The sequence below is a fragment of the Sesamum indicum genome, linkage group LG6 (genome assembly GCF_000512975.1).
Source record: "Sesamum indicum cultivar Zhongzhi No. 13 linkage group LG6, S_indicum_v1.0, whole genome shotgun sequence".
In the NCBI taxonomy this organism is placed as follows: Eukaryota; Viridiplantae; Streptophyta; class Magnoliopsida; order Lamiales; family Pedaliaceae; genus Sesamum; species Sesamum indicum.
This window is the reverse complement of record NC_026150.1, coordinates 9,781,818-9,795,727: the sequence shown is the minus strand read 5'-3', so window position 1 is coordinate 9,795,727 and position 13,910 is coordinate 9,781,818. Positions and strand designations below refer to the sequence as shown.

Here is a 13,910-nt window from a genome sequence, read left to right as displayed (position 1 = left end):
TAATTATTAAAAAAAATCAATGCAATAAATATATATATATATATATATTTTACGTCTCTAGGTATTAAAATGTAAATATATAACAAAAAGAATTTGCATGAACCTCAATCAACATAACTTTTTTGTTATTACAATTAATTGATTTTCTTTTTGTTGGAGGACATGATATCTTTTAGTTATTGATAAATTATTATAATACATGAGTTTTTTTGGGTTTTACCACCCATTAGTAGAATATTCCATCCAACTTAATTAGATTTCGTTAAAATTTAATGGTTAGGGACTAAGTGAGATCTTTCTAAAAGATAGAGGACTATAATGGTGTATTTAAGAAATGAGGGGGGAAGGTAGGATGAAAAGTAAAAATAAGGGACTAATCAGGATTTGGCCTTAACTTTATACCAAGTAATTACATAAACAAATAAGTGAATCTTTTGGGGAAAAAAAAAAAAAGGAAACAGTAATACTGATCTAAATTTAAAGGGCAAAGTAACAAAATCATTTCATGAAATCGTAAAATTCAAAAGAGCCTGCCACAAAGCAAACATGATTATGGGCTTTTGAAATAATTTGAATTTTGAAATAGAATGAGTAATTAATAAATAATTCACATTCAAACTTATTAAAAAAAAAAGTATTATTTGATATCAAAATGAAACTTAAATTATAGGGTAAATATTACATTTGGTCTCTTAAATTTTCTTAAAATTACTTTAGTCCCTTAAGTTCATTTCTAGACTTTAGCATTCCTAAATTTTAACTTTTGTCTCTGACCATTTTTTGTCAAAAATGTGGCCGGAGTTAAACTTTTTAGAGGGTAAAATAATCAATTTAAGTTTAATTTTATTACTTTAGTACTACAAGTTTGTAAAATTATCAAATTAATTCTTTTTTAGAAAGAAAACATATTTTTATATTTTTACATGGTGAATATGATTTATCTTGTATGAAAAATGAAAATTTTGAACTCTTGTGAACATAATAATAACATAATGCTCAATTTAAAATAAATTAATATTTTTTTTTCATTTTCAAAAGTGACCAAAAATAAAAAATAAAAAACCTACAACATGACAAGACGTAGAACAAAATTAAAACATGAGTTCTATACATGAAACCCTGTAGCTACTTCATAGCATTTATATATCTAGGATGTGGTAGATAACTCTATAATCGACCAACGATCATTAAAACATGAAATTACTCGTACAGATCGGTATTAGGTAATCTGGGAACAGGTACAGCATGAAGTGGTATTTTCTTCCTCAAAATCATCATCAACTTATCGGACATGTCAAGCTTCTCTCCATCTGGCAGTTGCCACTCAAATGAGTGCAAGAGTGAGGCCAAAACAAGTCTAACCATCCTTTCAGCTAGCGGCAGACCAGCGCAGATCCTTCTCCCAGATCCAAATGGGAGATAATTGAAATTGTTACCGCTAAAATCCCATTTTCTTGTATTGCCTAAGAATCTCTCTGGCTTAAATTCCAACGGATTTTCCCAAACTAGAGGGTCCCTTTGAACAAACCAAACATTTAGAAAAACAGCGGAATCCTTTGGGATAGTGTATCCTCCCACAATGCAAGATTGGGTTGGAGTTCTTGGGGTTAAAAAGGGTCCTAGTGGATAAAGGCGTAAAGTTTCCTTTACAACAGCGTCTAAATATTCTAATTTCAGGATATGAGACTCTTCTACTATATTGTTCAATCCCACAACTTGGTCTAATTCATATTGAACCTTCTTCATCACATTTGGATGGCACAGTAGCTCCGCCATAACCCATTCAATTGTAGTTGCTGAAGTGTCAGTCCCACCAACAAGAATGTCCTATGTTTCAAAAAATAGATATGTAATTGTTAGACAAAGAAATATGGTAGTTCTAGTAAAAAAAAGAAAAGCCAAAGAAAATAATTTATTGCTTACGATTAACATGGCTTTTATTTGTATTTTCCCAAGTGATTCCTTATTATCCTCCTCCCGCATAAGGTCTACGAGGATTTGCAGAAAATCTGTTCGCCCATCTTTCTTAGTTGCTACTGCCTCTGTTTTATTACAAGGATTCTTTATTCGGTCGTCGATAATATCTTCAATGATCCCTTCAACTCTTTGCAGAAAACTAGTCATTTCTTTTGCAACTCCTTGAATATCAAATCTGGCTAAGACTGGAAAAAAATCGGAGATGTTAGGCTTCACCAACAAATCAATCATACCAGCAAGCACCGGCAATAAGTTGGCAAGAATCCTATCGTGCCTTTCGCCCTGAATTTTGCTGCCCCAGATCAAGCTTGTTATAACATTGAGGTCAACCTTGAAAGCTAAATCACAAATGTTGATAGGTGTGCCAATTTTGGAATAGATTTCTTTGACAGCTTTTCTGACCTCATCTTTTCGAAGATTGCAAGAGGCTTCCAGGTTGGCGTTGCTTAGCATTTCTCGTACAAATAGTTTTCTTAGGTTGCGCCACTGAGAACCATAGGGGGACCAGGCAATGTCATTGAAACCATAAGAGCCAATGCGTGCTGCAACAGTAATGTCCCGATTGGCAAAGATTGTGTCATAATCACGAACCACCTCTTTTATGAGGTTCGGGGAGCTGATTACAGTCCAGAGTTTGTTTCCAATCCACACCTTGTAAATTGGGCCATATTTACTAGCCAATTCTGTGAACTGATGATGTAAATCTTGGCGAAGAAATGGCAGGTAGCCGACGATCGGCAAGCCATGCGGTCCTGGAGGCAAGGAAGGCCTTCGCTTGCTTGATTTCACCAAGCTTTGAATAGACCAAAGGATGGTACATGTGAGTATCACAGCAGCCACTATGAGAGCGGGATCAGCATGCAAATTCATGTTATTGCTGACTAGTTTAGACAAAGCTTTATTTGACAACTTCCCAAACCCCCCACAGCTTAGAGGTTTTTTTTGCATATTTTGAGCATGTCCTAGTGTTCTTTAATACCTAAATGCGGATGGAGATAAACAGTGAAGTCTCTGGATGGTAAGGTAACATATTAGACAACTATTTACATTTAAGTACCTTATAACATATTTTTAAGGAAAAATACAAACAACCCCCTTGTGATATCACAAATGAGCAAATTATTCCCTTATAAAAAAGCAAATAGCGATCTACCTCCCTATATTTTTTAAAATATAATAATTTACCTCCCTATATTTTTTAAAATAAAGCAATTAACCTTCCTATATAAGGAGGTAAATTGCTTCATTTTAAAAAGTAACGGAGGATAAATTACTATATTTTTTTTATAGGGGGTAATGTGCTCATTTTCAATATTATAGGGGGATAAATTGCTATTCACTCTATATTTTCTCTTTAGCAAAAATCAGGCTAATATCTTCAATTTTGTTAATTTGTCGGATATGTAAATTTTACTTGTGATTTTACAACACATATTTATTACTATATTTCATGTATTAATTTGTAATAGTTGAAATTTAAAAATCACCTAATTTTATAGGTGATATATCTAAATAAATTATAAAAATATTAATATATTAAAGACCACAAAACCATCCCAAATCGATTAGATGGCAAAAATCAAATTTGATGAACTTGAATTAAGGTATTAAAAATCACAAATATTAAGTTGAATAAAAACAGAAAAGTTACTTAAATTGGCATGATGATCCGCAGGAGTCTTGCACACATATCTATGATTACTCAAATTCCCAAGACTTTCAGATGAGACCGGAGCCCATGAAAGGCCAAAATTTGCATGTCATTTGCGGCCAAGCTGCAGACTTGGGCAGCCGAAGCATCCTTTGCAATTGGGTATATTTTCTTAAATTTTAGGGTAGTATACCTATAATCGAATTTATATTTTTATAAAAGATAATAAAATTTTGGGATAATTATATTCTTGGGTGTAATTTGTTTTGAACTGTAATAAGTCAGTAATTAGTCAATCAAAGGTAAATATCGATCTTTATTCAAATTTTCTATTAATATCAATAAATTTAATAAATTTTTACTGATTAACGGGCCTATTTGATGGATGAAAGCAAATCTCAGGAATATTAGATGTAATTTTTCAAATCATATGAAGTTTACGTATAATTATACCAAATCTTAGGAGACAATATAAAAGAATATGACATTAGAGACAAACTACCAAAAAAAAATTTTAAAATTGTCATTAACAATATATTACGTGACAATATTTTTTATTTTGTCACTATATAATTATCAGTGACAAGAATTGTGAATAAAGTTGTCACTCAATATAATTAGTGACATATATATAGTAACAACTTAGTAACACCATAATATAATGACAATAATTATTTATATCATTAGATCATCACTATACATGTATAACTAATTATATTTAGTGATTATTTTATACTCTATTTTTATCACTAATTTTTACTAATTGTAATTTTATAAAATAATAATAATTATTAAAATTTATAAAGTTTTTAATTGTGACAAAATAAACCTTCTAGTTACTAATATATATATAATTAACAATAATATTGAAATTACTAGATTTTTTATCACTATTTTCTTTTTACTTTTTTTTACCGAGAGTGGAGTATAATTATTCCTAAATAAAGTGATCATGGCGAAGGGTACAATATTTTAATGTTGAAAACATAACTAAAAATTACTCAAAAAAAAAAAAAAAAGGACATTCAAAACAGTTAAATTACATTGCATCTAATCCAAAAATTTATAATTTATGTCGAAATCGTTCACATACTAAAGATAATATCTCATCTCAATCACACTTGTCTGTGATCATGCAGAGCTTCTGTCATAGGTAAAGACAGTGTAGTTCCCAAAAGCTCATTATTTTCCACAAAAGTTTCTAGAAGCGGGCCTGGATCCTGCACCCTGTCCCCTTGCAACAATATAAGAAATTATGCATATAGTTAAGAAAATTAAAACCCAATGAATTTAGTAAAGGATAAAAAATTTAAATTCTTGTGTTTCAAAAATAGCATTAAAAATAAAATACTTTTTTGCTATAACTAGAGAGAAATTTTAATACAAGTCGTAAGTGGTCTTGACATAAATTTTTAAAAGTTTTTTAAAAAATTTCTAGCGAAATTCATTAACAAAAATCGATGAAATCAATAACGAGCTAATTATAGAATATATATATATATATTTATTTTATTGAATTCGCTGCTAACGTAAATTAGCAACGAATTTTACCATTTCAAATGGAATTTATGTTGTTGCTAATAATCATGACTCGATTAATTACGTACCACAATAATAATTAGATTCTTTTCGAATAAATATGCATGTTCTGAATATATATTAATATACTAAGAACTGATAAAATAATTAATATTAATGAATCGAAGTATTTATTTGGCCTTTCAAGATAAGGAGGAGTTGTGGCTCCAAACCCTAAATGAACCTTCGATTCGGTAGCTAACAAGAGTGTAAAAGAATCCTATTGACGATGAATGCGACATTGAAAGGGATCTTTTCTTTATTAAGTTCTTTTCACAGAGTTATTGATTGATTCGAGCCAGTAGTTGAAAGATAAAAAAGAAGTTTTTAGAAAATAATCATAATGTTTGGTTTCAATTTTGCTTCATTTTTCAGATGGGCCAAAATATAGACAATGTTTGTCTTGATTTATTTTGAAAATTTTGATGATGTTTTAAAATGTTTTAAAACAGTGCCTCATTTGTTTTTTGTCAAAATAAGTTTACACTAATTATAAGTCCTACAACTCAAAAAATTATATACATACTCATACATATATATAAATATATATATACAAAAGAGATATGATTTGACAATAAACAATAGTTTTTTGTCTCCTTCTAAACAATATCAAACATACCATACTTATTTTATATTATTTTCAAAAATAAATTCAAATATACACACTATTTCTAACACATACTTATTTATCTTTGTTTTTCTCTTTCTATCTCCACAAAACACATCAAAATAATTTAAAAATAAAACCAAACATAGTGAATTTTTTCATTTCTAACTCAATTTTTTTTGGTTTAATTTATTACAGAATTTTTATTTTTATCCTATAATTTTAAAGAAATAGTTTTTTAATTATATTTTCATTAGATATTGACAAAAAAGAACCTCGTGATCCTTAAATGCATAGGACTATACTACTTTTTAAAAATTATGGGACCATAAGTGAAAATATCTAACCAAATAAGACAAAAAGTATAAAGCCCTAACGGCCACATATCAAGCGCATGGTATTTTTTGTTAAACTATCTAATGAAAAGATGTAACGAGAGAAAAAGTGCTAATTCTTAAAAATTACGAGACAAAAGGTGATAATCTTATAATGAATGAGACCAAAAATAAAAATTTTCATCACAAAGATATTATTTTGCATTTACTCAGGATATTAAATTGCAAAACTTAAGTTTAGATTCAAGTGTTTCAATTTTTTATTATAAATTTTTAAAATTTAGAATGCAAATTCAACTCCTCTATGTTGCAACAGATTTTGAATTTCGTTTTTAATATAATTAATTACTAAATAATGAGTCATTTTATTAATATTGATAAATAAATAAAGTATAAAATAATAAATTAACAAAATATCATCATCAAATATAATACTTAAATGTAAAAGATAAAAGTCAAATGGTGCAAATAAAGATAAAATATATAGTTAAATTCTATTCAAACTTTTTTGGTATATTTATTAATTATCTAAGGATCAAATAACTATTACATAAAAAAAGATAATTCAAAAATAAATAAAAAAAAATATCAATTGGGTAACAAAGCGATATTAATAGTGAAACTCAAATACTAATTGAGCTATTTATAATTGCTCAGTATCAAGACAATATTGATGCTAAAACTCGGGTGCTATTTGAGTTATTTGTGATTGTACAGATACCGATATGATATTAATGATAAAATTGTAAATACAATTTTAGTTTATTTTATATATATTTGTATAGCATGTGCTATGTCTTAACAATGAAGCAAGGACGGATCCAGATGTGAAAGCTTGATTAGGGGGCAAAAAATAAATATTCTTTTTGGTAATACTTTATTTATATAATTGTGATTAATTCTAATTCAATAAATAAATAAAAATAATATAATAAGTTAAAATATTAAAATAATGAGAAAAAAAATAAGATGAAAACATTTTCTAGAGAAAAAAAAAAAAGGCAATCGAAATATCCGCACATACTACTCATTTATCAATTATAAAAAAAAAATGTAAAGAAAGTGCGATTTAAAATAAAATAATGCGAGTGGTTGAAAGAATAAGTTGGATAATGTAGCATATAAATAAGGGTAAATTACAATGAACTTTTTTTAGATTTAGCATTGTTAAGAATAACCCTTTTTTATTTAAAAAATTATATTGCCACGATGTTTGATGAGTTATGTAACTTTGGATGGGGATCTGAATTGTCAACTTTGTCCTTATTATATTATTTTATTTTTTTAATAAAAATTTAAAAAAATTATAAAAAGTTGGAAACTTGAATGAAAAATTTTAAAAATTGTAAAAATTATCCGCTTTGTCCATCATTTTTTTTTTAAAAATAGTTGAATTATAATTTATAGTCCACAATGATATATGGGTTAGTTCACCACAAAAAATTGATGGAGACATAAAGAAAACTAACAATATGGGCTAAATATTAGGCGACTATTAAAATGAAAAAACTATTAATAATTTTTTAAATAACGAGTGTAATTATGTCGAATCATAAAAGAGTTCGTTGTAATTTATCTATTAAAAAGGATTCCTAGCAAACATGATATATAAGCTCAATAATTTATTTGAATTTTGTCGTAATAATGCATGAAAACGTACTATTATAATCTACTTCTCATCTAAAAGAGTATATATATGTTAAGATAAAAAATTAAATGTAGATCAAAGAGAGAATACAATTGTAATATGAATTTTCAATTCAATGACATCATGAAAAACTAACTCACTTCTGAGTTCCCAATAGATATTGGCTTAGTGCAAGAAAAAGCGTGTTTTTGATTGGTGAAAAATATTAGTAAAAGTGGTTACCCAAAACTGGAAAATTGCCTCATGGAGAAAATGAATGTGTTAAATAAATGAATATTATACATACCAAAAATAATTAATTTAAAGACTGACCACATACATATAATACAAGATAGATTATATTGAGACTTTCTAAAATTAAATTTAATTACATAAATTTCTTCTATCAATTATAAAATTACGAGTACACTTCTTGAAATTGTAGTTGTAATTACAAAATATATATATTCAGTGATGAAATTTTATACAAATGCTCCAAGAGATACATTATGTTAACATCCACTGGGGTGTGTGTACCTGTAATTTTACAAAATTTTATGGTAAATTACACAAATACTCTCTCGGGGTCGTACCTATAATTTTAAAAAGATATAGGGTGTTTGTGTAATTAAATTGATCTTATTGAGTGTCAATATAATTTACCCTATAATATATAAATATTTTGGACACTATACATGATTCAGTGCTTAATTTTAGAAAAAGTCGATAAATGCTTAATATGTAGATGTTACGATTTTAAAATAACAGTTATAAGTAAGAAAAAGTGATGTGGAAATGTTTAGTAAAAAAATTGGTGCATTACTAACTTATTGTAACGCTACCCAATTACCTTAGTAGGTGGGTAGATTTTAGCTATTATTAGGATGTGATACTTTCAAATTACACAAAAATCAGTTAGTTTAAAAAGCTATAAAAAATTCAACTTAATTATGAAAATAGGGTAAATTACAACGATTTTGCCTAAGATTCGACATAATTATGAATACACCCTCGTCGTTTGAAAAATTACAAATACCCCTTGATGTTTGATGAAATTATATAATCCTTGGATGGAGGTATAAAATTATTAATTTTGCCATTACTATATTTTTTATTTTTTAAAAAAATTAGAATTTTGGAAAAAAAAATCTGATGTGGTGCATGGAAAAATTTTAAAAATTATCCACTTAGTCCATAAAAAATTTAAAATTTTAAAAAGAATAATAAAATTATAATTCTTAATTCTTATGAATTCACCACAAAAAATGAACGAAAACTTAATAAATTGGGCTAATTTTTATACGGTCATTACAATTAGGGGGTATTGATAGTTTTTCAAATAACGAGAAAAATATTCATAATTATGTCAAACATTAGAAAAGGTTGTTGTAATTTACCTATAAAAATACCGTAAGTTTTAATAAATACATTCTCATAATTTTACAACTTTTAGCTTATTTCAACTTAATTTAAGAAAATCCTAAGCAAATATTGTATTTTCAAACACCTTAATTTAGCTCAATTTAAATTATTTTTCAAATATTTCTTTATATATTGCTATTTCATTAATAATTGTGTAGCATCAAGCCGTCTTAGCTCAGCCGGTAGAGCGCATGGCTTTTAACCATGTGGTCGTGGGTTCGATTCCCACAGACGGCGTTAATTTGTTTTTCCTTTAAATCAGATATGTGAATTTAATTTAGGGGTCAAAGTTGTTTTGGGCTTCAATTCTGTGTTTTTCTTTCAATATCAGTTTTCTAGTGGGCTTTTTCAAGAATTTTGTTCAATTCATTTTATTTTTTTAAAATAAAAATGATGAATTATTATTTTTTAAATAAATTAATTATAATTATCAATATTAAATATTTATATATATCAATTATCAATAATTTAGTATCATCAGATAATTATATTTAATCAACATATATGATCTTTAAGTTATAGGGCCTAAACTTCGCATGTATTAATAAAAAATATTTATATTAGTTACACAATAAAAGCATTTACAAAATTATATATATATATATATAATTTCGTGGTGCATTTGGATTGATAAATAAAATATAATTTATTATATGGCTCAATCCAAAAAATAAATAAATAAAATTTATCAATGATCAACAAAATATAATTCAAAATTAGAATTGAAGGATTTAAATTTTTTTAAATAAATTCAAAAAATTTATTATTCCAAATGCAACCTCCGGAAATTTATATGTCGTTACTTTTAATAATCCTCCGTCATAAAAACTAAAATACATTTTAATATATCGGATTATTTTATTTTGGTATCTTATATAAAATTAAATATCTTTAAAAAAAGGGTTTATATTCGTGAACTTCCATTTTATTAATTTCTTAAAAAGCCTAAAAATGTCAAACATTATTTTTCTTTATTGTTTAGTTATTAAAGTACTAATATCTGCAGTTGTCTTAAAGAACATTAATAACTTGTCAAATACTTTCATTCATTATAGGGATAATTACACTCTCCTCCCCTTATGTTTAATTTAATTATGTGAAAATTTTTTATAGTTCAAAAACTTACATCTAACACCTTTGAAGTCTGTTTTTGCCTAACAAATAAGTCCCTTCATTAGTTAAATTTCAGCGAATTTGCTGATATTAATAAACATATCGAAAAAAAAATTATATTTACCCCTAATTAACTTATTACTGATTTATTGCAGAAGAGGAGTGTAATTATCCCTTCATCATATGAGTCTCTTAACTCCACACTGATTGAAATTATTTTTTTAAATTGTAATCATAGAATTACATTATTATCTTAATAAATAGAATCATATATCAATATCCGATTAATTCATTACTACAAATAAAATTAATTAAATAAATTACAAAAAATTCATACAAAATATAAAAATATTTACATATTTAATGGAACTCAAATCCATAAACTCTGAGTGTTTGAAGTGAATATTTTGGTTGACTATTTACCTCCTCCTAAACAATTCTCAATTGGAACCTGATTGTTCATATAGTCCTAATAGTGGCTGAAGCATGTTACTAAATCCTAATTGATGGTTATTTAATTCATAAAGAAATAAATTCTATAATTTACAATAACAATTTTAATAATAATACTTAGTCTACACATGTAATTATTAATTAGCACAACTTATTTTGATAGGATTGGTAATTTACAGATGTAGAGGGTGTTTGGAAAATTTTATTTTTAAAAAAAATAGATATAAACACATATATTTATGCAACGTTTCATTTTAGAACATGAAAAAAGATATAAAATTTTATTTTAAAAATAAAATTTTAAAATATTTGGTTAAATTAAGTTATACGATAGAACTTATAAATGTTAGTAACGAGAGTTTTGTAATAATTAATTTAAGTGAATTGGTGAAAATATTAGAAGTAAGAGTGTGTTTGGCTAAATACGATAGATGTTTTTAGAACTTAAAATAAAAATAGAAAAAGTCATAATTTTAATTCTGTAATTTGGTGGGTGGTATTTTTGGTCCAATATCAATTGATTTTCGCAATTTAGTCCCATAACATTAAAATTTTGGCAATTATAGTCTTTTTCGGCCAGAAAATTGCAAATGATTTCATACGGCTCCATTAAATTGCAATTTTGGTCCTGCAAATCAATTCATGTAAGATAAAAAATGCCAATCATCCTTAAGTTACAAGACTAAAATTGTAATTTAATTAGGTCATATGCAAATGACGTGCAATTTTTTGATCACATTAATCGAAAAAGGATTAAAATTGCCAAAAATTAAAGTTACAAGACTAATTAATTGTGAAAATAGATTTGTGTAATTAGATAGAAAATGCTACGTCCCTAAATTACTCGACTAAAATTGAATTCTTTTTATAATAATATTAAATTTTATTTTAAAAATAAGCTCTAACAGAGTATTAATTGATATAAAAAATATGCTCGGCTAATTAATTAGTTTATTACAATATCTTATAAGCTCATGATATGTACATCTTATATAAGATGTTATATATTATTTTTGAAAGAAATCATCGAAGTGTTTAAAAAGCTTATAAACTCTCCTAAACATTCTCTAGCAGGATTCTTTACTTTTTTGATGTCATTTTTTAAACTTACCATCTCTTTTTTTTTTTTTTCCCCTTCTCAAATTAGAGAATAGTTTGTAATTAACATGTTATAAATTTTTAAACATCTTATAAAATGTTTTTAAAAAATTATTATTGTGGTAAACTAAGGAAACAAATTAAAAGACAAAAAATACCCCATAGAATCAAAATTTCTATAACATGACAAAGATCCACATACTTTTCTATGACTCAATTTGACCTGAATCACTAACTCAGTATAATAACCATCAATAGCAAGACACCTAGAAATAAATATTTTAAAATGTGGGTCTGTACAATTACAAATCCTTGGCCATTTTGATCAAACAACTTAGGGTCACTACAAGAAAACAGGGTATCAGAGACCAACATTTAGAGACGGAACAAAATCCGTCTTTTTCAGAGACGGATTTAGAGACGGAACTCTTATTTATGATAAACTATTAATAACTTTTATTTTACAGACGGATTTATAATTTTGCGAAATTCCGTTCTATTTCCGTCTCTGATATTGTTAAATTATTGCTTAAAAATCGAGATGGCTGAGAATTGGTTATTTTCGTCTCTGTTTCCGTAGCTAATTTTTTCTTTAATTTAGCCACGGAAATTTCCGTCTCTGATGGTCTAAATAGGAATGTTTTTATTAATTTCAACTATATCTATGTAAAAATTTTATGATTCGATCTCATGATTTAAAATAATAATAATAATTATAACTATTATTATTATTATTATTATTATCATTTTATGCATTTCGCTAAATTGATTTTATTTCTGAGTTTTTCTTGGAACGCTTGAAAGAGGTAAGGTTTTTTGAGAAAAGCGGAAAGAGAGAAAAGTTTTGAATTGTATTAATTTATTTGTTGTGTGGGATTTGTGTAATTGTTGTTCTTTTATTGTTCTTGTGTAATTGTTGTTCTTTTGCTCAGTAGGTAAATGCCTGCATGTCCCTTATACTTTGCAAGTAATTATTCATAAATATGAAAGGCTACAGAGTTCTACATATTGGTGAGAGAAATATTTTTCTAGTTGCTTATCAATTGCTGCTGTGTCATTGCAGTACTTGGTTGCCTGCTATGTGTTACTTCATTTGTTAATTAACATAAAATGTTGGTATTAAATTTGTGAATTTTGATTGGAAGTTCAGTGTACATCTTGCTAATGCTCCGAGAGAGCAAACTTTATCTAGAATATATGGAATATTGTTAGCAAACTTGTCTTCCTCTATGGTATGAGGTCTCTAGTTGAAAATTAGTGAGAACTAGATCACTTGTTTTAATATAACACAGTATATCTAATTTGTACTGAAAAAGCTCTCTGTATATTGTTAACTGTTGTCAAATGATGTACTTGGGCTAAAGTTATTTTTTTTTTTTTTTGTAATTGTTGTTCTTTTTTTGTTTTTTGAGGAATATGATTGAAATTGTGATCAGCGAATATACGGACGTTGTTTATCGAATTCTATTGATTGGATCTGTTAATTAGTGAGATAAGGCATTTTGTGGATCTTTTTCGCCCTCAATTTGTTCTCCGAGTTTGTTAAATTTGATTGTTGATTCCACAAGCTCGTTGAATTTTGTGGAAATGGAAAATCTATTTTAAAGAGAGTAATTTTTGCATGATTAGACTACCGGTAAATTTGACGTCCCATTAGCTGAAGGACAAGATGAGAATATTGAGCAAAGCGTCGATATTGCTTTTCAAGAGGATGAGACATCTGATCCACACAAAATTTTGATTGAAACTGATCGAGATGAGATTAATATTGTTTCGGACGGTGTGGTAGAAGAAGTAGATGCAAATGAATTTGAGGGACTTCAACATGGTGTAGATTTCAATGAAGTCATAATAGAGGATGAAGATCATTGGGAAGGAGAAGAATTCGAACCAGAAAATGATAAGCATGTTAGGAAATGGATCGGGTTAAGATGGATAACAGGTGGAATATGAAGGCGATAAAAGACACACGAATTTGTTAACCCAGTTTGGATATAAATCCTACGTCTGGGGGCGATACCAAGCCAGGAGAAAACACTCAAAGAGGAG

The 13,910-nt window shown here is 27.2% G+C and overlaps 1 protein-coding gene and 1 non-coding gene across 2 annotated transcripts; one reads left to right on the top strand and one right to left on the bottom strand.

Annotated features, from left to right (window-relative positions):
• LOC105164269 (cytochrome P450 76C1-like) lies at positions 1,049–2,914 on the bottom strand. The gene is made up of 2 exons (XM_011082881.2): positions 1,924–2,914; positions 1,049–1,827 (listed from the first exon to the last, which is right to left on the bottom strand). Exons 1-2 carry the CDS (start codon positions 2,845–2,847, stop codon positions 1,201–1,203), a joined length of 1,551 nt encoding a protein of 516 aa, XP_011081183.1. The 5' UTR covers positions 2,848–2,914; the 3' UTR covers positions 1,049–1,200.
• Positions 9,362–9,434, top strand: TRNAK-UUU. Its single transcript has one exon. It is a non-coding gene; the product is annotated as a tRNA-Lys (tRNA).

Coding starts and splice junctions, on each gene's coding strand:
- LOC105164269 (XM_011082881.2), bottom strand. CDS start 2,847: ATGAATTTGCATGCTGATCCCGCTCTCATAGTGGCTGCTGTGATACTC. Junction 1,828..1,923: donor AAATAAAAGCCATGTTAATC/GTAAGCAATAAA, acceptor TTTGAAACATAG/GACATTCTTGTTGGTGGGAC.